Raw genomic sequence first — 22,959 nt, forward strand, 5'->3', positions numbered from 1 at the left:
CTATATATGTTGTAGTCATTAATTAAAAGTAAAAATAAAAGAGGAGGATGGAAATTAATGATTACAAGCTAATGATGTTGTTGTGATAGTACTGCCTGAGAATAATGCACCATACTGTAGAGTGTGGGGGTTATTTATTTATACATTTATCTATATCCTAATATTTTTAATTATAAAAATAAATAATAAAGGGGATGGTCCATATTTAGAGACCACAAAAAGAAGGACCAATAAAGATAGTGTAAAGAAGTTTCATATTGTGGTCCGTGTACGTAAATCATAAATGACCTTTTAATTTCTTGTATATTTATAATTCTTCTTCTTGAAATTAACAATATTGACAAGTTATTTCATATTGTTCTATTAATTAAACAAGATTTCACTTTTGAAAAAAAGAGCTCTGGAAAAAAATATATATCAACACGAAACATGATTAGTACAATTTCTACGAAAAATTCTTGTTCGAATCAGGTCTGATCGAACCGAACTAATCACATAGCAACTGTGATATACTTGTTGTGTGATTGGTTACTTGAACTGTACATCAACTAATCACATATCAAGTATATTATACTCTTGCTATATGATTAATTCAAATTCAATCGAATCGGGTCCGAATTAGAATTTTCCATATTTTTACTATGGCTGTAGATTGAAATTTTACTACTATGAGTAATAAACTTTCTAATTAAATTTTAATATCGCATAGTTCTAACTTGTAACTTGCTAAATAAATTAACTAATTAAATTAGTCTGTATTACACTAGAAGAAATATGATATTTTTGCTACACTAGTTAATTTGGTAAAAAATAATCAAATTAGGACAAATACAAATTAGCCATGGCTCTGTAATACCAACTATGATAATCATGGATTAATCGTGGTAAAAACTTAAATCTTTTGTATTAATTTTATTTGACAATAATTAATAATATTAATTTTTCATAATTTTTAAGTCATATAATCATGTATAATGTAGCGAAAAAATTATTTCTTTTATAGTGCTATATTGAAAATTTTAAGTATTATATGTGTTCTGAAATATGGTAATATATCGGATAATTCGAGATTATAATTTTTTTTTAAAAAAATAAAGTAAAGTTCTTGAATTGATTGGATGCAATATTTATTTCATTTACTGTTACCACTACGTACTATAATCGAGAGGAGTGGATGACCAGAAAACACCACTAGTTTGTACTCATTTTACTGTAAAATAATTTATTCAAAGTTACCTATAAATGATCTTTAAATATATACTTAAATATACAATTTTACTTTTTCTTTTCTTGATGAATATGCTTTATAGGTAAATTTACAATATAAAATTTAGGGTGACCAAAAATTATGTGTATCGGTACATAAAATTCTAGTTTGAATCCAATTTGGTCAAACCTATATCAATTATCTTAATACAATACACTTGTCGTGTAATTAATGTACAATTTTAAAAAAATAACTAATCATATAAAAAGTGTAATATATTTATCTTTTAATTAATTTAGTTCGATTAAATCTGATTTCAACAATTTTTTTTGTATAGGCACAAGTTGCCCTATAATTAAATATTGAACCTACCTAAAAAGGGTAAGTTCAATTCACCTGGGCCAAACTGTTGCAAAAGCTGCTGTACAAAACAAAAGGTACAATATATATATATATATATATATATACCTTCCACTTTTGGTGAATATCTAGGGGTGTTTGTGCTTTTGATTCAACAGATTTGGACATTTCTCCAAAAGTTGATTTATTAGATGTTTGGGTTTATGATGATGTTGAGAAGGTTTTCTTGCCATTAATGAGACAAGCAAGTCTTAATTCTTAGTAGACGTGGAAATGTTCAAAATGATGAAAACATGACACTTTGTTCAAAAGAATAATGATTACCACATTAAGTGATGATTTGTTGTATTTTTGGAATGTAAATTTTGCTCAATAATTGTTTATTTATCAATACTGACATGTTTACCTAATTATTAGGTAACCAAGAAAATTATATAATGGATGATTACTCAATTGCCTTTGGAGCGAAATTGGAACATTAAATTCGAACGTCAAGACTGGTATTTTAGATAGAAGTAAAATATTATCGGGTCAGGCTGAGTTGAATGAATCACAACCAATTCAACGTGATTCAGTATCATGCCAAAATTCAAAATTATAGACTTAAGAGGATATTTGGTTGTTCTTTATGTGAAAGATCTTAGAAGCTTATAAGATCTCAAATTTTATTTTAAAGTCTATTAAAATTTTAAAAATAAATTAAATATTCCTTACTTTTTTGAAATAACAGAAGAAGGCCTCAAGCGTTTGTTTATGCAATAATTGGTCCAAATAATATTAAGAACGTGAATCGCACTTAAAGAGTTTGTTTCTTCAATAATTGATCCAAAAATAATATATATGAACTTAAACTACTCTCTCAATTGTCGATAACTACATAAAATATTCGCTAAAAATATTATTCTAAGATTTATTATTCTGAATTAGTCACTAAAACAAACAAAATCCTGCAATTGAACATCATACCCAAAAGGGCCCAAAGATCTGATGATCAGATCATGCAATCACAAAGAATCCAGTTGGAGGATCGGATCCTCCTTCCCTCCCTCTCTCTCTCTCTCTATGATTGATTCAAATTTCAAAGCAGAAGCCAACAAGAGTCTGGCATTCTTGAAGTGGGCCATTGGGCCTTGTATTGGGCCCAGAAAAGATCCCCATCAATTTAGCACGTGGTCCACGCGTTTCCGTGGGAAAGCAACCTGGTATTTGGCGGTTATTAACTGTCAACCCGTGTGCTTGCTCACCGGGTCAAATCACTACGTCATTGCAGAAAAGACATTCTCCAAACAGTCCCTTGAGTACGTGTGTGGTTTTGATCCACTTCAATCATTATTATCTTGTCCTAAGTTTCTGCGAAAAGCCTTACCTCCTGTGGCATATGAACTAAAAACAGGAATTTGTAAGAGTTTTTGTGGCTCAGGATCTTTGAATGACTGTTGTCAAAATCTCGAGAGAAAGACAAATTATGGGAGGATTTTGAATTTCACGTTATATTTGGATGGATAGATTTAAAAATAAGAATATTGAGTCCTTAGAATAAAATTTTCAAATTTCTTCAGATAATTTTATATTTACAAATTCTTCAAAAAGATTTTATTTTTTTTATATGGAGTTATTTGAATTTTTTTTTTATGAAAATTAAGCGTGGGTGCTTACCGAAAAAAGAGAATAAATTTATATTTTTAGACAAGCCAGACACCTTTTGCTCTGAATGACGGCCTACTCTTATACTATACGAAAAAGCAATTCATTTGTGTAAAGAAACCTTGGTCCTATTATAGATGACATAGTTATATAGAATCATATAACAAATGTATACTCACACTTGTAATGGCAGATGTTATATAATTAAGTCACAAAAATCAAAATAGTTTCTTTTATTAATGGTTTGAATTGTCTGTTCAAATAAAAAATTATTGCATACGATTATTATTTAGTTTTACTGTACACTCACAATTAAATATGCCATTGGACCAATTTCTTCTCGTTTGAGTAAAATAAGTATAGAGATGTGCTCATTGATTAATTTCATAAGAATATTTGAAAAAAAAAAGAATTATTTTTGTAAAAGAAAAACTAAAGCAAAGACTCACTTCTCCCCCCCTATTCCCCCTAAAATGGCCTGAGATAGGGGATTGAAATATCTAAATCTGAAGTCAGAACCCTCTCAATTAATGAGAGAGCGATATCAATTCAATCAATTAATCGGCGACAAATATTTGATTTTGTTGAGGGCCATAATTAGACATGCCACCTACTTAAAAATTGCCAGCTAATGGAAGTTGGAACTTGGAAGGCTATGATTTGCTTTCCTTGGTACACATATTACTGGGCGCACAGGAGCAGGAAATTAACACGTGCGCACGCGTTTCCGCGGGAAAACCAAGGGAGGCTGTGGCAGTTATTAACGGTCAACCCCGTGTGTTAGAAAAATCGGGTCAAATCTCCCGAAAAGCTTGTCCTTGTCGTTTTTCGGGTTGCACGTATATCTGTCAACCGAAACCCGTTTCGTAGCCTCACACCACACTCAGAATAAGGAGCTTCCTCTGACCTTCATTTGTTATGTCAATTGGTCACTATCACAAATTGCTGTTCAGAATCTTTTAAGCAGCATATATTTAATACTCAATCTAAGATACAGTGGAAAAGAGAAAAACTTATTGTAAGTTCAATTAATTTATCATATCACCTGGTTACGACGGTTTACTTTAAAAGAAAATATATTATCTCATACACTAGAATTTTTTGCAAATAAATATTATCTATTATGTCAAAACAAAATCAGTGTGAAGACTTAATTTTTGTTTATCACAATTAATCAGTATTTGATATAATTTTACATATGATCAAAATATTTACCATGGTAATAAGAAAAATACATCCGACCAAAATGCACTCAAGGAAAAAAAGAAATATCCTTACACTCCAAAGATTCAAATGTTTTTTAGTGGGTCGGGTGTTGACCCAGTGACCTGACTAAGTAGTCATTCATTTGGAACTTTTCTTACGGCTACCTTATTGACATGTGGTTCGTACGAATTCTGCCACATAAGTGCTTATAAGTACATGAAGGGTCTATTTTATAAGTATGCATTTATTACTATGAGAATACACTCAGTAGCGAGATTGTATTACGTGACCCATATAACATCGAACCTAACTCGCTTAAACTTTGGAGTATTTTAGTTGAGGGCCACCTCAACTAACTTAACAACTTTTGCGTGCAAACCAATCATTACTAGTCTAGCTCTAGATACTCATCCAAGTTACGTTCCAAATAATTGTCGGATCAACTCTAGGGCACTGAGGAGTTCAACCCAAATTACATGATCACAAGAGTCGAAGGATCTTTAAGAAATTTTAAGATTAAAGAAGATCAACCTGCAAAATAGAAGTTAACACTTGGATACTTAAGACAATAATGTTCAACTGAAGAAATAAAGGAGAAAACTTGAATCAATGTGATAATAACAATTGAAAATGACGATAAAGTAACAAAGCTCATGTGGAGTGCAAAAAGTTAGCCAAAAGAAACTTAGGAACCGAGAAAGAATAAGTGTTAAAGTGTGATAGAATGCGTTGCCAAAATGACTACACAAAGAGTCAATTTATAGACGACCGTGGAGTAAGATTTTGAGAGTGACTAAGGTGAATCATATACCTTTGGACAAGTACACATGTTAGCTGCTGAACAAAACAACGGTTCGTGATTTGAACTTATTTAGACAAGGGTACGATACTTTGATTTAAGCTTGCCCAGTCTGTTAATCTGGGAATATGTTACTTGCTAGTTAAGGAGTTAATTCCAACTAGGTTGGAGTTAGTTGGATATCTTTCAGTATGTTGTGTCATAGGATGTTAGCAACTTGTGTGACATATCGTTCCTACTGTATGCTGACTCAACTTGTTGGATTAAGCTAATTTTTCGGGCCTATCAAGTTAGTGAAGATGAAAATATATTATGGGCTTAATACCTTGTTTATGGACCTGCAAAGACCATCTATTTAGGTTGCTCAATGGGGACTCACTCTTATCATCGGACTCTTGAGAAAAGATATCTGAGGAGGCATCATGAATCATTATAATTAATCAAAAAAATAATATTTTCGTGTGTGTTAATATTAAATAAAATGGTGTTTGTTTTGAATTAATGGCTGAATTATATGGTGTAGTATTGCTTACTCAAGTGTTGTAGTTTTTAAGAAGAATTACTTAGGATTACTATTAATAAAAGTTCATATGGAAGGAAGTGAGATTTAGGGTAAGTGATACGCCTCTAACTTTAAAATGCAATTAAGTGTTTATTAGACAGTTTGAAAAAGTTCCCTTAGAAAAGAGGTTGTGATGGAGGCTAAATAGTTCAAAAAAAATTCACTTAACAGTTTTATCCCTCCAAAATTACAAGGACACCAAACATAACGAGAATTTTTTCGCCACAACTTTTATCGAAAATTAGAAATGATGATCATTGATGCTCTCACCATTTAAAGGCTCTCATAGGGAGACCTGACTTCGTACATCAAACTCTCTATAAGTACCAATTGGTCCATTTTAGAAGGTATGTATTAATCACTTTGATAAAATTCTACGATTACATTAAATCTTAAACAGATTCTAATTTAGACATTGAGGGTTTTAGCTAAGAACAACAGCTAGCTTAACGATTTGTATTGCAGACCGATGCTACCATTCAATTTGAGGACCTCAAGTGGATTCCATCTGCCTCAACTTGTTAGGTCATCATTAACCTCAACCTAGATGATCAAGTGGGAAATTAAAATATATTTAACATGTGGAGTTTGATTAATTTATTTGGACAAATTAATTTCAAATTTTATTTTGTGAATAATCTTTGAAAAGATATGGTTGATATAAATTTTACACGCCCTGATATCTATATATTAAATATAATATAATTTTTTTTTCCAATGAAAAGAATATGTCCAATAGAGACGCACTTGGGAGTTTGTCTCCGAAGAGGAAAATTCTGACAAGCTGCAAACTGATACACTTGAACTAAAAAGCGACTTCCTGGGTGTTTCGCTTGCGTGGGATATTTCAATCAAAATTCATGACAAAATCCCCAGATACGGTCAAACACCACAAGTTGCGCCATCAAGATTTAGCCACGTGTTCAACTCAACTGCTTTAGACACTTGTACCCTGGTCCACAAAACAGCTGGTACTTGTATGTTAAAACTTCTCCACGTATCACTTTCAAAGTAAAAGGTACAAACCGTGGGCAGCTCCCTCCCTTCCCGTACCAGCCTGGAGCCTTATGGACTACTTTTCCGTGTGGATGTTCGCGTCCGGAGCGTAATCTTTCAGCTTATCAATAATTCACTACCTGCTTACTTATAGCTTCTGCTTCTCACTCTCACTCATCACTTCAGCTTATCACTATATAATCACTTTTGCTCCTTATCTAAGAAGCAAACACAACTCAAGAATATTGATCACTCGCTTTTACCTTAATTTATACTACTGCTGATTGTTGCCTCAAAAGCACTTATTTGGATTTAACAGCTTGTCAAGGATGCAGATGGTTGCGAGCTACTACACAGAGACTTTTCCTCGTATGCAAGATTTCTGGCCTGCGACGACGACATCGTCAGCTGAATCATCGTGTGAAAGTGGGAGTCCCACAACCACAGCCACAAACTTTTCGGACGAAGAAGTGATTTTAGCTTCTAACAATCCGAAGAAGCGGGCGGGACGGAAAAAGTTCCGGGAGACGAGGCACCCCGTGTACCGCGGTGTGCGGCGGCGGAATTCCGGGAAGTGGGTGTGCGAAGTGAGGGAGCCCAACAAGAAATCAAGAATCTGGCTGGGGACTTTCCCCACTGTGGAGATGGCGGCGCGTGCGCACGACGTGGCGGCGATGGCATTGAGAGGGCGGTCGGCTTGCCTGAACTTCGCGGATTCAGCGTGGCGGCTGCCTGTTCCGGCGTCTGCGAATGCTAAGGACATCAGGAAGGCGGCGGCGGAAGCGGCAGAGGCTTTCAGGCCACAAGCATTGGAGTCAAGGGGTGAAACAAGGGAGGAAGGAGGCGGAGGCAGGGAAGATGATGGGTGGTTTATTGATGAGGAAGCGGTGTTCGGGATGCATGGGTTGCTGGAGGAAATGGCTGAGGGGTTGATGCTGCCTCCTCCTCAGTACATTGATGACGTGGAAGCTGTGGCTGACGTGTCATTATGGAGTTATTCAATTTAAATCTTTTCGAATCTTTTTAAACCGTACTTGGGATCTTTTTTGTACTAGCCAGTACGGAAGGGGGATACGGCTTTCAGCTTTATTAAAGTGTAAATATAAGAATAGAGAAATTTATTAGTGTATGGACATCTTAATCTTGAATCTTGACCTCCATTTTTGGCCCATACATATACTCTTGCACAAGACTCCTTTTGTTCACAACTGAAATGATTCAATTCGATTCTTTTATTTCAGATTATGTTATATATACATATGCTGGATGAGTATATAAAAGCATTTCTTAAAATATATATTTAGACAATATTACATACATTTGAGGCGTATGTACAAATGTGAAAGCTTTTTATGGATGTTAAAGACTCAGTCTAGTATGTCTTTCTTTGTAGGTACTTATTGCTAAGAATCTTGAATGCTATTGAGGACGTTTGCTAGTTTAAGATTGAATCATGCAAAACTCATTATTTTGACATTAATGCTTTATTTACTAACAGGATAAGATTAATAGGTGCCTAAATGGAATCGGGATTACTTCCTATATTGATTGGGATTGGGTAAATAATGTTATATTTAATTAAAATTGGATAATGATATTGATTCTAGTTAAACATTTTATTAGCCATTTTGCCACAAGGATTACAAAGTGCTTTTACTTGGTTGTCCACAAATAAGGCCACTTGAAAATTTTATTTATCGTGTCAGTGCAATGAATGTACTCTGATTGATTTGGCCCAAAAATGGAGAAAGATAAGGACAAAATTGACATTTGGCAGCCAAAAGGTTCGGGGAAAATGAGGAAGTGAATTGAGAGAGGCCGAAAACACGAGGCTAACGGCCACTCACTTAGAAAAGGCTGGATATCCAACCCAGTGCTGATTAGTAAGCAAAGCCTGACGGTGTACTTTTCACTATTACAAAAATAATATATTTATATATGTGTGTGTGTGTGTGTGTGTGTGTGTGTTAATCAACTAATATATTTACAGAATGCTCACTTCAGTGAGTTATTTTAGTTATAACAAGTATCCTACTCCAGTGTGATGTGCTTTCACGTTTAAGAAAGATGAGAGACAAAATCATGAGCTTATGAAGCGATAATGTGGAATCTGTGCAAATATGGCTACCTTGGAATCAAACATAATCCCCAAATTAGAAACTTTGTTTGTGTGCCAAAGATATCAGATAGCTAATCATCAGCAGAATGTGAAATCCGAAACAGACCAAAGCTTTGAAGGGCTTAAGGTTGCCCCTAACCCTTTCCCAGTTATCAGCACGACAACACCCTATCTCATAGTCAAGTGGAATTAAGTACATAAACTCAATCTACTTGGACAAGAAAACCCGCAATGACTAGCATTCCAGGGAATGCATCAATTGCGAGGGGAAAAAGAACAAGACTGACAAAGATATGATGCTCTGAATATGTGGATACAATTGCACTAGCTAAGATGCTACTTTTTCTTCTTGATGAGAACTGAGGTTCTGAACTCGGTATCATCCCGGACAAAACTCCACCACAGATAGGTAAGAGGGATTGTGGTTGCGTGCCAAAGAGCATGAGCATCAACAAGGCCCCAGTACGGGGGGAAATCGTATATCTCTAAGAGCATGGCAAGTGCGCCTCCAATTACCACCACCCACAGCTTCCAACGGGATGGGTGACGAGTAACACCTGCCCAAACTGCCCAAACGACAAGCTGCAGTATACCCATTGTCACACAAACTTTCATGTTCCATCCTGCAAAAAGCAGATAGCTTGATTGGTCCTCAGAATATTACATGACTTGGAATTTAACTTTGACAAACATACAACCATATTTCAGTAGTTCTTATATTTGTGTACCTTATTTTATTTTTATTCTTGTCTTTTATTGGAAGCTCTCAAGAAGGCAACAATAATATTTTTCTATGATGGAATAGAAGTTGAAATATGAATCCATGTAAACTGGTTCTAGCGACATCCTCGTCTGAATAATCTTGTTCTGAATAATAGATAAATTGATTGCTCTATGTAAAAACAGAAAACTTGACTGCAGGTGACTACAAGTTTAGAATAATAGGAAAAAGATTTACTGTAACCCAGAAAGAAAATATATCTAGCGGGGCTTACCATAGTCAAACTGATAGAAGTTCAAATACAAGATATGGGTAGTCACGAAAGCAATCAAGGGAGCAGCAACCATGACCCTGGCAGCCTCAAGCCTCACATCGAAAGCTCTTATTATAGCTAGAATGAGGGAATATCCAAGTAATGCAACAGCTGATGAGTAATCCAGCTTCTCAGTCAAATCAACATCACTGCATATGATTTCAGAAGATCTAAAGATTAAAAATGAAACTATCAAGGTCTCAATCAGAAAACTGCATAAACCATCGCACTCTCACACTCTGTGAAAAGGCTCAAATAAGCTGTAGCATGTTGAAGTTGAACCTAATAATCACACAGATATAACAATTTTAGGCACCAACCTGCCAAATGTATAAGACAACCATTCAAGATACAGAGACAAAAGGGAAACAAGAGCATCGTAATTCCATTGAGATGCATGTGTCTTCTAAACATAAGATTGATGAGTAAACCAGAAAGTCTTGTTCATATTATATAAGGGTAGTGTAGTAGCATTGAATGTGAGGAACAATTCAATAAAACCTCTCAGTCAATGCTTCGAATAAGCAGATACACAGGAGAGAGAAAAGAAATGGAAGAATCAACACGCACCGACTGTGGAAAACTGCGCTCCAAAACCAGGCATTCATTGCAAAGATAGCATATATGTTCCACAGGCCTGTGTACTCATAATATGTCTTCTTGTTCGGCCTAAAAGGCAGTTTATAGTTGACAAGGATGAAAAAGGACACCCACCCTTGAAAGTGTACAGCAAGATTAAGTGCAGAGAGAGCCACGGAAACTGGTTCCTGATCACATTAACTACATTTTAGTGTGCTCACAAACAGTAAAGTGGCTAATTGCCAACACTGCATGGTGTAGGGTTTGGTGCTCAAAGAAACACCTCATTTTACCTGGATCCCATAACTACGCTTGAATGGCCACTTCCCATGGTACTTTACTGGCTTGTGACCAAGTTTCTGTCTTTCTTCTTCTCTAGAGATCATACAGTGGTAACGGCAATCACTACGACAGTCCCATTGTTTCCACTGTAAGTAAAGTGGCTCCTGCAGATACCATGGGCCATCAATGGGGTTTCCCTCAGAGGAAAAATTACAATGTTGAAAGCATTTGTCTCCCACACATCCAGTCTTCTCACATTGCTCCACGCAAGCCCTAGGAGAACATTCAAATAGTAAGAATAAACAGAGGCATGAGTTGATGAACCATATGAAGATATATCTACTGTTGGAAGCCCACCTTTGCTTCTAATTTAGCCAATTATCACAATCATGTAATGCAATATTATTAAGATGTTAACAATAAAAGGCACGATGAAGCACACGAAAGTAGGAATGCTTTAGATGCTTCATGATTGTATTAATAATGACAAACTAAAGCTTTGAAACCAGTGAGAGCACAATGGCATTTTAATATTAAATGACAATATATTGCAGCTAGTAAACCTGGCAACCGAAACAAGACTAACGGCTGCTATTTGTTTATTCTAACTAAAGAGGCAATGGCAAATCCTCCAACTCCTGCACAGTGAGCCATGACACCAATGATAGAATTTATAAAGACACGTGCAATGGCTAATTACTGTGGGGGATTTTGAAGTGTTACATGGGGTAAGACAGGCAAGATGATAATGCCAAGGCTATGGTTGGGTTCACACAGATTCCATTGAAAATATGCCTTCTATCATTAATACCAAAAAATTTCAAACGCATAAAGGTTAAAGGATAACAGCACCGCCCCCTAGTTCCTTCAGATGATTCGTACAGCTGATAAAGAGTCATTTAAGACACCAATTTCTAATCAAATGCAGGATGAGATTGATAAATTTACAATCAAAGAATTGAAGCCTAAGTTGAGAGCATGTTATACATTAAACATATAAATCTTCTTGGATAGTCAATAGAGAAAACTGACAGGAAAATCAGAAGCAGGGTAGGGACAGTTTAATTATCTTAAAAGAAACTCATCTCATGCTAAAGGGTCAATGTTTTTGTGTAGACAACTGACAAGATTCAATCAACTCATGTACAATGTGCTAATCTCAAACTGTCATCTTAGTTTTCTGATTAATTAGTCAGCAGATGCAGTGTCCCAAATTGTACACAAATCAGTTGGTCCCATTGTGAAATTTGACAGAGAACTGGTTCTTCCTAAGCAGTGGGATGTACAACTTCTAGAATGGCCTTTCCGGATATGGAGTCTTCAAGAAACATCGTCCCTACTTCTCTGATTAAGGAGTTAAGCAGAAAGTCTTTATTGGCTTTTAGATCCAAGACCATGCTATAAATACATAAGCAGTTACTCAACAAACTTATCCTTAGGAATCTCTAAAAATGCATTTGCCAACAGCCTTCTTATTTTCATAGTAACTGTTTTTATTTCAAAAACCAAGATGAAGATTTAATGGTGAACCTTAAAGAAGCACTAAAAGCATCATAGATTCATCAGCATGTACAGCACCAATCACAGAGAATTAGGACACCAAATAATGTCATTCAGATCCCAATATCCCGAATACTTGAATCTAGGATGGTTTTGCTACTGCTATTTGCATGTGATCAAAGTTCAATATAGAAATTAGTGAAGACTTATAATTACCACCTCATCTACAACAAGAATTGAAAAAAAAAAAAAAAGAAAAGAAAGGAAAAACGTTCAATCATTTGCAACTTTTCTGGTTTAACATAATTCAGACGAAATTATTCAACCCAGTAATTCTACTTCAAGCTACAGTCCACACACACAAAACTTCAAACACTTGCTGAGCAGTTACCCCAAAGTTATTGGAAGTTCAAAAACCATAACAACATTCAGATTCAGATACCAAAAGTCCAAAGAAGAGAACAAAAATTTCAAGATTCCCAGCTTAAAACTTGGTAAATAAAAACTTACCGATACACCGGATCAGCATCACCGGGGCTCGCTTCGAGTAATCCGGCAAAGCAAAGGAGGGCAACCAAGAAAAGAAGAAACCGCCTCCGTTCCATCAGATTTGTGACTATAATCAGAGCCAGAGACCAAGAAAAGGAAGTAAAACTCAGAGAAATAATGGGCTTTTGAAAGCTTCAACTTCTCTACTTACTGATCAAACAAAGATATGATTCTCAATTCACCAACTTCCCATTGACTGGGAAAAAATAACTATGTATAGGTAAAACGATCAAGGCCAGGGTGATTGTTGATAATTCAAAAGGGGTCCCTAACAGCAGTATTTCCTTCTAATTCTTGTTTTGGGCGTGTGAACACAATGGTGCACGAGAAGGCAACGAAGAGAGGGTTGTACTGATCGAGAGATTTTCAGGTACAACTGTTCCCAACTCCTCCTCTCCAGTTCATTCCCATCCAATGCTTTACAATTGGCAAAAAGCCTTTCCCTTTTCCTTTTCCGCTAAGATGTGCCAGCAACAACTTTGGAGTGGGAGGAGAGAGCTTTGTGAATTCGTCAACAAGACACTCACACACAATGTATTACAATATTCATAAAACCTACAATTTTCAATTAAATGGGAAATTTGAGTTCTTGATTTTAAATATAATATTTATTTTTAATTGATTAAACTTTGATCAAATTACATACAAATGTACGGTAATTTTATATTTAATGTATGATCCGTACCATTAATGGACCTTAAATATAATTTTTGAATACTCATATTATATCAATAAAGTTGTAAGTATTAAATACTATAGAGCCAAAATATTAATCATATAACTGATTTTTACAGTTCAATTATTTATATTAATGCTATACGTGAAAGGTGGCATAAGATGATAAGTACCTATATTTTCATAAAGATTAATTATCAAATCAATTGTTGGGAACTTTAATTTGTAAAGTAACAATATATATATATATATATATATTGTTTGCATATATTTGTAACGTGTAGGGATAATTGAGTGTTTTCATTGACTTGAAGAGGGGTATCAAAGAGAAGCGGCATTATGCTAGGTTTGCACCGCAGAGAAATGTATGAAATTGAAGTTGTAGGAATCTCGTGATTCTTGGGCACGAATCCCGGAAAGACACGTGGAGAGTATTTCCCTTTTGCTTGGATGACCTTCCTCAATTCCATAATTGCTTTTTGGTTTAATTAGAAGAGGAAATTGCGCAAACAACCACAATTTATAGAGATTCCTCAAACTTCCCTTTATAAGTATTATTTTCTGGGATCAACCACATCTTTCTCCAGCAGTTAATTTGGAAAAAAAAAATTAATTAAAAGATTATGAGTTTAAATTTTATAAATATAAGTATATAGTTTTTTATTCAAACCATTCCATTTGATCGAGCAACCCATAATACATATGGTAGATCATGTTTATCCATCCCTTAGCGTATTTTCTCATTTTTCTATGAAAAAAGAATATTAATAAATCAAATCAATCTTTTAATTTGAAGATACTCGATTATTTAATAAATTATATTTTGTATAAATGTATATTCTTTTAATTATTTAATTTATGTAATTCAAATACATTTTATCATATCCTCTCCTTCATAACATACACATCAAATTAAAATATTTTAATTTTAACGGGTAGAATCTGACCTAATTAATTAAATTATTAAATATATGGACATACAAGTGGTCTCAATCATACTTTAGTCCTGAAAAAATAAGACTTAAAACCCAAAAAATAATAGTGGAAATCACCTACAAGCATTACGGACTGCAGTACACAAAATGTAATAGCCCATAATTAATTAGAGAAAAAACCATATTAATTACATATTTTTCAAACTTTTGACCATCTTATTGCATGTGACTGAAATGTGATTTTTTAGTTATATTTTAAGAATGAAATCACAACATAATAATTTTATTTTATCATAATTAATTGCATTTGACCATATTAATTACTTGTTTTTAAATAAAATTAAATAAAATATCCCAAGCTCATAAATAAAATATTTTCAGGTAAATTACAATAAGTCCATGACTTTTGGCATAATTATTAATACCCATTATTATTAGAGAAATTATCGATATTTCTGATTTTTCAGTCTTCCAATAATTAGCCCAATTTATTGGGCTTCATTAGATTTTATTTTATAATGAACTGACCAAAATATTTTTGTGATCAAAATGAACTAAGTGGACAATATATTTTTATATTTTTTTTCAAATATTTCCATCTACATCATCCATTTTCATTTTTTTAAATATAATAAGAGCAAAATTAATAATTTTAGGCTTCCATTCAATGATTATATAAATTTATCAAATATGAGCGTGATTATAATTTTTCAAATAAAAATATATCAAATTATGGAAAAGCTGATTGTAATTCACCCAATTTTTTATGCATTCAAATGTATTTTGGTTAAATTTCCCATGCATTAATAACAATAATAATAATAATAATCAGAAAAAGATGATGAAAGATTTATCCAAAATTTTAAAGATAACAAGAATTTTTTTTCTCTTACACGCATTCACAACTCCCCCTGTTTGGATGCCTATATAAAGCCATGGAGTACGCGCTACACCAACCACCAGAAAATGGCAGCTGCTTCAGCCACTCCCGTTGCTCCTCCCCTCAACTTCTACTCCCCAAAACACTTCCCCAACTGCAGAACCCAGAGATTGAAGCTCAAACTAGCCAACAATCCCACCGCTCAGAGAGTTTCCTTCTTGCCCTCTTCGATTTCTTGGGCGAAAGCTGGACAGAGATCAAGAACAGCATCAGGAATCATCAGCCGCGCCTATGTCTCGGGCCCCGCTTTCGACGCTATCGTGTCGGAGAGTGATCCGAAAATCGACAGTTCTGAGGTTGTGGAGATGCAGCCCATTGATGTGATAAGATGGGGGCTGTTGTGGAAGCTTGTTTCGCGGCATAAATGGAGAGTCTTGGTCTCGGTTCTCACTCTTTTGGGCTGTACCACTTGTACTCTCGCCATGCCTATATTTTCTGGTATGTTGGAGTTGTACGTTCTGGGATAACTTGTATTGTGTGTGCATATTTTTTAACTTTTTAACATCTTATTATTGCTCTAGTAATCATTGCGACTGAAGAAGATGAATTCCTAATGTTATCACAGGTAGATTTTTCGAAGTACTAATTGGGGCAAGACCAGAACCTATGTGGCAACTGCTGAGTAAAGTGGGAATTCTGTATACGTTGGAGCCCATTTTTACAATTATTTTCGTGATAAACATGAATTGCATATGGGAGAAGGTTATGTCAAGCTTAAGAGCTCAAATATTTCAAAGGGTGTTGATTCAGAAGGTACAATCATTTTTTTTTATGATGACTGATGCATCTATTTTCCTTTACCTGAGATCATGTTAGCTTGCTACTCTTAAGCATTTTTGTATTATATGAAAACATGCTTCACGTATATACATTGTAAATTTCATTATGTTGAGTAAAAATTTTGTTTTGGTATTCTGCCCGAAATCATTTCTCCCCGAAATCGAATTTTCTGTTAACTATTCAGATGCTTAGATGCATAGGTGTCTGAGTTATTAAATGCATAACAGACATTATCTATACTAAAGCAACCATTACTAGAATAGCAACAGGATGCCATCGTGGAATTTCTAATTTAGTATTAGTGGCCTCTGACTCTTGGACAAATTAATTTTCTATACTTATTCAGTGACTGAAGAAATGAGCTTTGATTATTCAATACTTTTGCTCTCTTATAATTTGTATATGACATAGTGCAGCTAATTTTGTTTTCTGTTCATATTCTGATAAATATTTTAATTTGTTTTGCAGGTGGAGTTTTTTGACAGGCACAAGGTACTCAAGATTCTTCTGTATTATACTAGTCTAATTATTCATCTCTTCATTATCTCATAACAGGTTTATTCCATACATGACTCTTTACTCAATGTATATATTCTGGCAGATGATTGATAAGTATCCTTGTTATTCTTAAGAGGCAGTGTCGATGGTTCGTTTTAGCTAATGTCTCTTTTGAAAAACTTGAATTGCAAATGCAATGACTTTCTAGACCACCAAATTTAGATCTTTCATATGTGTTCACCTTATATTGTCTCGACATTGTGACTTCAGTGGATTCTGGTAGGAGGCTAAGTTATTGTGAATTGAAGAAACCACTTCACTGGTCTGTTAGGACTTCAGGTGGAGCTACTAATTAGTAAATAACACCAGAGAGCAGGTTCTTGGTTACTTAAATATGCTTTAAGTAGTTTGCAAATAACATTGTATACAGCAGGATTTTTATGATTCAAGTTATCGTATACAATAAATGCCAAGATAAATTGAGAACCTTAGCATAAACTTCAATTTCTAAAATAGAAAATTAGATTCCTCTATATGGTGCGTTCATAAAAGATTAGTTAAAATCTCTTTGCTTATTTGAATGCTATGGTATATCTATATATTCCTTGCTTTAGTGTCTCGCCTTTTGTATGGTCTACTCTCCATACCTGCAGTCCCCTTAGTATGTTCACTGATTTTCAGTGTACTTCTTGTAGGTTGGTGAACTAACTGCTTTATTGACAACTGATTTGGGTTCTCTGAAGAACATTGTGAGTGAAAATGTATCACGAGATCGTGGTTTCAGGGCAATTTCTGAGGCAAGCTACTCTACATTAAGCAAAAGTGAGCTTTATGTTAATATTGATACCATTTCCGACCTTTTCTTTGATCAGAGACTAAGTTGTTAAAACCACTTATTTTCTGAATATATTCTGGAAGTTTCTGAAAGGTTGAGTTCCGAAATACAACTGCTAGTATCATACTGTTTAGTAAACTTTTTGCGCCAACCTTTTTACTTGAATCTTGTTTATCCTTTCCTTTGCAGGTCATTGGCACTCTGTGCTTACTCTTTGCTCTTTCCGTCCAGCTGGCACCAGTTTTAGGCCTACTTATGCTTACAGTATCTATACTAGTTGGTAAATGTTTCTCATAGAGTGTGTTCTTTTTCTCTCTCTGGAATAAGTTCAAATCGTGATTAGCAGACTATCTTTTTGGTGTGGATGCTAAGAATCATTGTTTTTTTGTCTGTTCCTGCACTGAAAATAAACTAAAGGACACCATTCATTTCTTCCTATCAGCAAATAATATCTCACCAATATTTTCGCACTTCTGTTCAAGAAGTTAATGCTTCATTGCACATCCACTGGGGAAAAGTGAGTGCTAGTTATCTGCCCTTGCCCTAAACAAAATATCTTTTTACCATGTGAGCAGCTTGGCCAGATTTTCCCATTTGTGCATAATTTCAGAAGCCTGTACTTGTGTTCTGTAGTGATCTTCGGAGAAGAAACTGAAAGTTTAAATAAGTGGATCTTATCTGTCTAGTTATAGTTTAAAAAGAAGTGCGGTCTTTGTTTCCCTAGATTTTTATCATTTTCCACAGCACTCCATTAACATGTATGGATTTTGTAGCTATCTATAAGAGAACAACTGTAAATGTCTTCAAAGCTCATGGATCTGCCCAAGCCACAATAGCTGATTGTGTTACTGAAACTTTCGCTGCTATACGTACTGTAAGCTCCTCTTATCTTTGTACATGCATAACGTCTCCTTTCTTTTTGGCCCTTAATAGCATCTGATAGGATACTGTATCAGCTAATTCTAGTCAAATTCTTGCAGGTAAGATCATTTGGGGGTGAAAAACGCCAAATGGCTCTCTTTGGTCGACAGGTAGAGAACCTGCGACATATGTTTCTGAATGCTACTAAAGCAAGATAAGATTACATTCGATGCTACTATTAAAGTTCAGATTCTAGGTGCCTAAGCATGCGATTCGAACTTGTCAGGTTCTTGAGTACGAGAGTAGTGGGATAACACTCGGGATGTTTAAGTCCATCAATGAATCTCTCACTAGAGTTGCTGTCTATGTGTCTTTAATGGCCCTGTATTGTCTCGGAGGAAGCAAAGTAAAAGCTGTAAGAATTTATAGATTTTCTACTTTTCCAAATTTTAAATACTTGTTCTCTCTTGAAGCCGAACGGATGTTGTTCATTCTTTATGTAAAATATTCCCATTAAGATCTTTTATATGGGGAATCCTGATCGTGCAATCGCTAGCCAGTGGATCTCCTTCAGGCTTAGATGTGTTATCTTATGCTTGAGCGGCTATTCAAATTTTGATCTATTGTGTGTAGGGGGAACTTGCAGTTGGAACTATGGTGTCCTTTATCGGATACACTTTTACATTAACATTTGCTGTGAGTACTCTTTTGTGCTGCATTCATCTGTTCTTATACTGGTCCTTCAAATACTGAAAAATAAACTATTTCTTCCAGGTTCAAGGGGTAGTTAACACCTTTGGAGATCTTCGTGGAGCCTTTGCTGCTGCTGAAAGAATTAACTCTGTTTTATCTGGTGCTGAAATTGATGAAGCACTAGCTTATGCTTTAGAAAAAGACTTGAAGAGAAGGAAGTTGCCTGATCCAAACCTTGAAGCTCTTTTGATCAACGGTTCCAATGGGGGAACGCAAACGAAGAGTGGAGGGTACATGTCTTCCCTAAAATCTGCTAATAATGTGCGTAGCTTGGCACGGTCTGGTGATATTCGCCTTGAAGGTAAGCATTGATACATTTTAGATGTATTTCATGCTGTGAGATTTAGTGATGATGCTTGGAACAAGGACATAATTGGCTTGGTAGACCAAAAGTGACAAACTGTTTCTTACAAACTTGATAAAGTAACTTGTGATGCTGAAACAATAAGATTATGATTGGAATTTTTTTGTTCATCAGATCAACAGAGACATTTTGTGTGATCTCAGATTTTTTGCAGAACTCTTAATTTCTTTTGAGAATCACACTTGGTTGCACAGTGTAGAATGGATTTTCTTTCTGAAAAAATGCACACCTTGTTTGACTCTTTTCACAAATTTATTGTCTTGCAGATGTTCATTTCTCATATCCTTTAAGACCTGATGTAGAAATCCTGCAAGGTCTTGATCTGACATTAAAATGTGGAACTGTTACTGCTCTTGTTGGTCCAAGTGGTGCCGGCAAAAGTACAGTAGTTCAGCTGTTAGCTCGGTTTTATGAGGTTATGTCCCATCAGTTTCAGTTGCTGGATAGAATTTACATTACCGTTGGTCAATAACTGGAGAACAAATTTCGATTTTGCAGCCAACCAGAGGTCGCATAACCGTTGCTGGAGAGGATCTACGGTCATTTGATAAGAGTGAATGGGCTCGGGTGGTTTCCATAGTGAATCAAGTAATTCTCTGGATCTTTTCTCATTGGGTGTTTTAAGTTTTACCTTAAAGCATAATGCATCTGAATCTGTTGTCGATATACTTCCCGTATCTGCCATCAGAACTTGGTGGAGGAAGTGAAAGTGCTATAATCTAAGGACACAAATCCACACAGACGCTCATGGATAATTTCATGGATGATAAGTTTAACTAATTCAGAGAGAAGAGTTATATAAGTGATCGTTTCATCGAGAACAACCATATCTCCTGCTTTACTGATATGAGTCTATTTTCTAACTGCTGTAGGAACCTGTTCTTTTCTCTGTTTCTGTTGGAGAAAATATTGCTTATGGCCTCCCAGATGATTATGTTTCCAAGGACGATGTGATAAAAGCTGCTAAAGCAGCTAATGCTCATGAATTTATAATTTCCTTGCCACAGGTGAGCCATGTCTGGTACCTCTCAATAGTCTACATGGTCACTTCTCATGTTTCTGCTAATCGTTCATCCTTCTACAGGGTTATGACACATTAGTTGGTGAGCGTGGAGGGTTGTTAAGTGGAGGACAGAGGCAGGTACTATCAACTTATTTGCTCTCTCTCACACACACACACTCTATCTCGGACTCATATGCTAATCCCATCTTCTCATTTCCAGAGAATTGCCATCGCAAGGGCTCTTCTCAAGAATGCTCCAATCTTGATTCTTGATGAGGTATGTATCATGCCACATACCCATCTGAGTTCATTCAGTATCAAACTATCAGGGCCAGACTGGTTTTGGTCAGCGGGTATAACTAAATATTCTTTTTGTGTGTTTTTTCCAATCAACCACAAAAAAAAAAAAGTAGATACAAACGATCATGGTAAAGGGTCTTTTCTCAATGAGGATCACTTATTGCTGTCTCTGCTGGAAGATAACAGTTCCCAGTTACATGTTAAATTTTATAAATGTTTCTCAATCCGGACCATGTCAGGGCAATTTATCTTTATCTCGCTTCTCTTTAGTTTCAAGCAGCTCGGGTAGTTCTAACAATATATCAATCAAATGCTTTAGACCTTGTCCGCCTAATTCGCCGTGACTGTGTTACAGGCTACCAGTGCTCTGGATACAGTCAGTGAACGTCTGGTTCAAGACGCTTTGAATCGTCTAATGAAGGGAAGAACAACTCTGGTGATTGCTCATAGACTAAGTACGGTTCAGAATGCCGATCAGATTGCTCTATGCTCTGATGGGAAGATTTCAGAGCTAGGAACTCACTCGGAGTTGTTAGAAAAGAAGGGTCTATACGCTTCTTTCGTTGGCACCCAAAGACTTGCATTTGAGTGACAATCACCATATCCTTCGGTATCTCAAAAATCCTATGCTGCCATACTGGATGTAAGTTTTTTTTCTTTTGCCTATTGCCGACTGAAGAACTGCTAAAGCTTCGATATCAACGAGAATTTGAACCCATACAGGGAGACAAGGAGTTACCCACAGAGATTATTGTTACTGTTGTTTTAGTACTGCAAAGATTAGACATAGGATCTTAGATGGCATGGAAGGACCACTTGGTTGGAGAAATATTCCAAATCTTTGTATCATTTCATGAATATTGGTACATGAGTATTTATTGATATATATCTTCTACATTCAGATGCTCTCTCCCTTCTGAGTCAAAAGGAGACAAACTCAATTGTATCTAAATTTGGAGAATTCAGTGGTTCTAAAGTATCTATACAGTGCTTGAAAATGAGATTATGGCATTGAGATTTGCAAGGCACTCAGTAGGAAGGCTGAGGAATGTATCCATGAAGAAGTCATCAATTGGCTCAACTGTTGCCACTCCAACCAGCCTGCAAACACCGTCTTTATCAAGTCGGTCGCCTCTTCCTCCTCTCATCTTTCCCTTTGATTCTTCGGATGTCAATACTGTCTCTACTAGTAGAGCAGGAGCTTTGTACACGCTCCCCACTGAAAAGCAGAATTTCGCCCTGAACTTGAGGTCAACCTACAAGAACAGCTCAAGCTGTTAAGAAATTATAAGACATCAAGAAGGATAATCGAATGCAAGAACTGCCTCTACGTTCACAATAACTCTAATTTATTTTTTACCAAGAGTTGTAGAATACAATTCAGAATCATCAATCAACCATATCTATCTAATCTACTACCTTGCCAGATTCTTGGTTGATTTTTCCATGAAAATTCTCCGGGACAATCTCAATCTTCAGAAATGGTGGCAATGGCAACCCCAAGAACTTAGTTGTGGCAGCTGACAACGGAGGAATATATAGTTGTTTTACGTCAAAATCAACAGAAACTTCACCACTATCCAAGATTTTAGCAGCTGTCCCAGACCCTGAACCTCCTTTAGCATTGTACTCAAAATCAGGGTATCTAGAAATACCGAGTTTACAAGCTCCTAGAGTCTGGAACTTAACATTGTACACATCAGATTCTGGGATTTGCGGTTGCTTGATTGTGGCTGTCGAAACTAGCTGCTGCTCGTTTAGATTGTTGTAAGACGAGAGAAGGGTTGTTCTGAGGAGTTGAGAATTTGGTCGGAACGAAGAACGTGCCGATTGTTTTGATTGAATATTGATCTTGTTGGATAGAAGTTGAGGATTCAGACTGTGAATTTGGCACCCCATTATTTGGTTCTTGTAGTTTATGTTGGTTTCGTTGTAACAAATATGAAGAGTATAGTGTAGTGATTTTCATAACTTAGTTAAATGTTGGGAATTTTTGTGGCTTCCATTTAAGTGAGAGTTCGATATGAGGCCAATTTGAGTACACGAGTTCGGTCCTTATCTTGGACTATTTGAGATTGTCCTTTACACAATTTCTTTTTTTATTTATGGTAAATTGCAGTTATCTCTTCTAATATTTGTCATAATTATAAATATGTCTTTATTATTTAAAAAATTATA

The 22,959-nt window shown here is 35.5% G+C and overlaps 4 protein-coding genes across 5 annotated transcripts; 2 read left to right on the forward strand and 2 right to left on the reverse strand.

Annotated features, from left to right (window-relative positions):
• Nucleotides 1–6,939: 6,939 nt before the first annotated feature.
• On the forward strand, nt 6,940–7,947 carry LOC105160523 (dehydration-responsive element-binding protein 1D). The gene has a single exon (XM_011077938.3). The coding sequence runs from the start codon at nt 7,104–7,106 to the stop codon at nt 7,779–7,781; it is 678 nt and encodes a 225-aa protein (XP_011076240.1). The 5' UTR covers nt 6,940–7,103; the 3' UTR covers nt 7,782–7,947.
• A 980-nt stretch (nt 7,948–8,927) lies between these two features.
• LOC105160524 (uncharacterized) lies at nt 8,928–13,318 on the reverse strand. Its single transcript, XM_011077939.3, has 5 exons — nt 12,799–13,318; nt 10,800–11,061; nt 10,498–10,694; nt 9,889–10,076; nt 8,928–9,516 (listed from the first exon to the last, which is right to left on the reverse strand). Exons 1-5 carry the CDS (start codon nt 12,891–12,893, stop codon nt 9,230–9,232), a joined length of 1,029 nt encoding a protein of 342 aa, XP_011076241.1. The 5' UTR covers nt 12,894–13,318; the 3' UTR covers nt 8,928–9,229.
• A 2,070-nt stretch (nt 13,319–15,388) lies between these two features.
• ABCB28 (non-intrinsic ABC protein 8) lies at nt 15,389–21,682 on the forward strand. 2 transcript variants are annotated; one of them, XM_011077943.3, is made up of 16 exons: nt 15,389–15,825; nt 15,953–16,140; nt 16,636–16,659; nt 17,361–17,462; nt 17,690–17,780; nt 18,274–18,374; nt 18,481–18,531; nt 18,648–18,776; nt 18,995–19,057; nt 19,136–19,415; nt 19,745–19,893; nt 19,977–20,066; nt 20,351–20,485; nt 20,563–20,619; nt 20,702–20,758; nt 21,137–21,682. In XM_011077943.3, exons 1-16 carry the CDS (start codon nt 15,414–15,416, stop codon nt 21,371–21,373), a joined length of 2,166 nt encoding a protein of 721 aa, XP_011076245.2. In that variant the 5' UTR covers nt 15,389–15,413; the 3' UTR covers nt 21,374–21,682. The 2 variants fall into 2 exon arrangements, with proteins under 2 accessions (XP_011076245.2, XP_011076244.2); XM_011077942.3 differs by having other exon boundaries at nt 20,563–20,615; nt 21,137–21,275.
• On the reverse strand, nt 21,602–22,825 carry LOC105160525 (ATP-dependent Clp protease ATP-binding subunit). Its single transcript, XM_011077941.3, has 2 exons — nt 22,201–22,825; nt 21,602–22,037 (listed from the first exon to the last, which is right to left on the reverse strand). The coding sequence occupies exons 1-2, from the start codon at nt 22,678–22,680 to the stop codon at nt 21,762–21,764; spliced, it is 756 nt and encodes a 251-aa protein (XP_011076243.1). The 5' UTR covers nt 22,681–22,825; the 3' UTR covers nt 21,602–21,761.
• Between the last annotated feature and the right edge of the window lie 134 nt (nt 22,826–22,959).

The sequence above is a fragment of the Sesamum indicum genome, linkage group LG4, assembly GCF_026168435.1.
Source record: "Sesamum indicum cultivar Baizhima isolate 11 linkage group LG4, ASM2616843v1, whole genome shotgun sequence".
NCBI lineage: Eukaryota > Viridiplantae > Streptophyta > Magnoliopsida > Lamiales > Pedaliaceae > Sesamum > Sesamum indicum.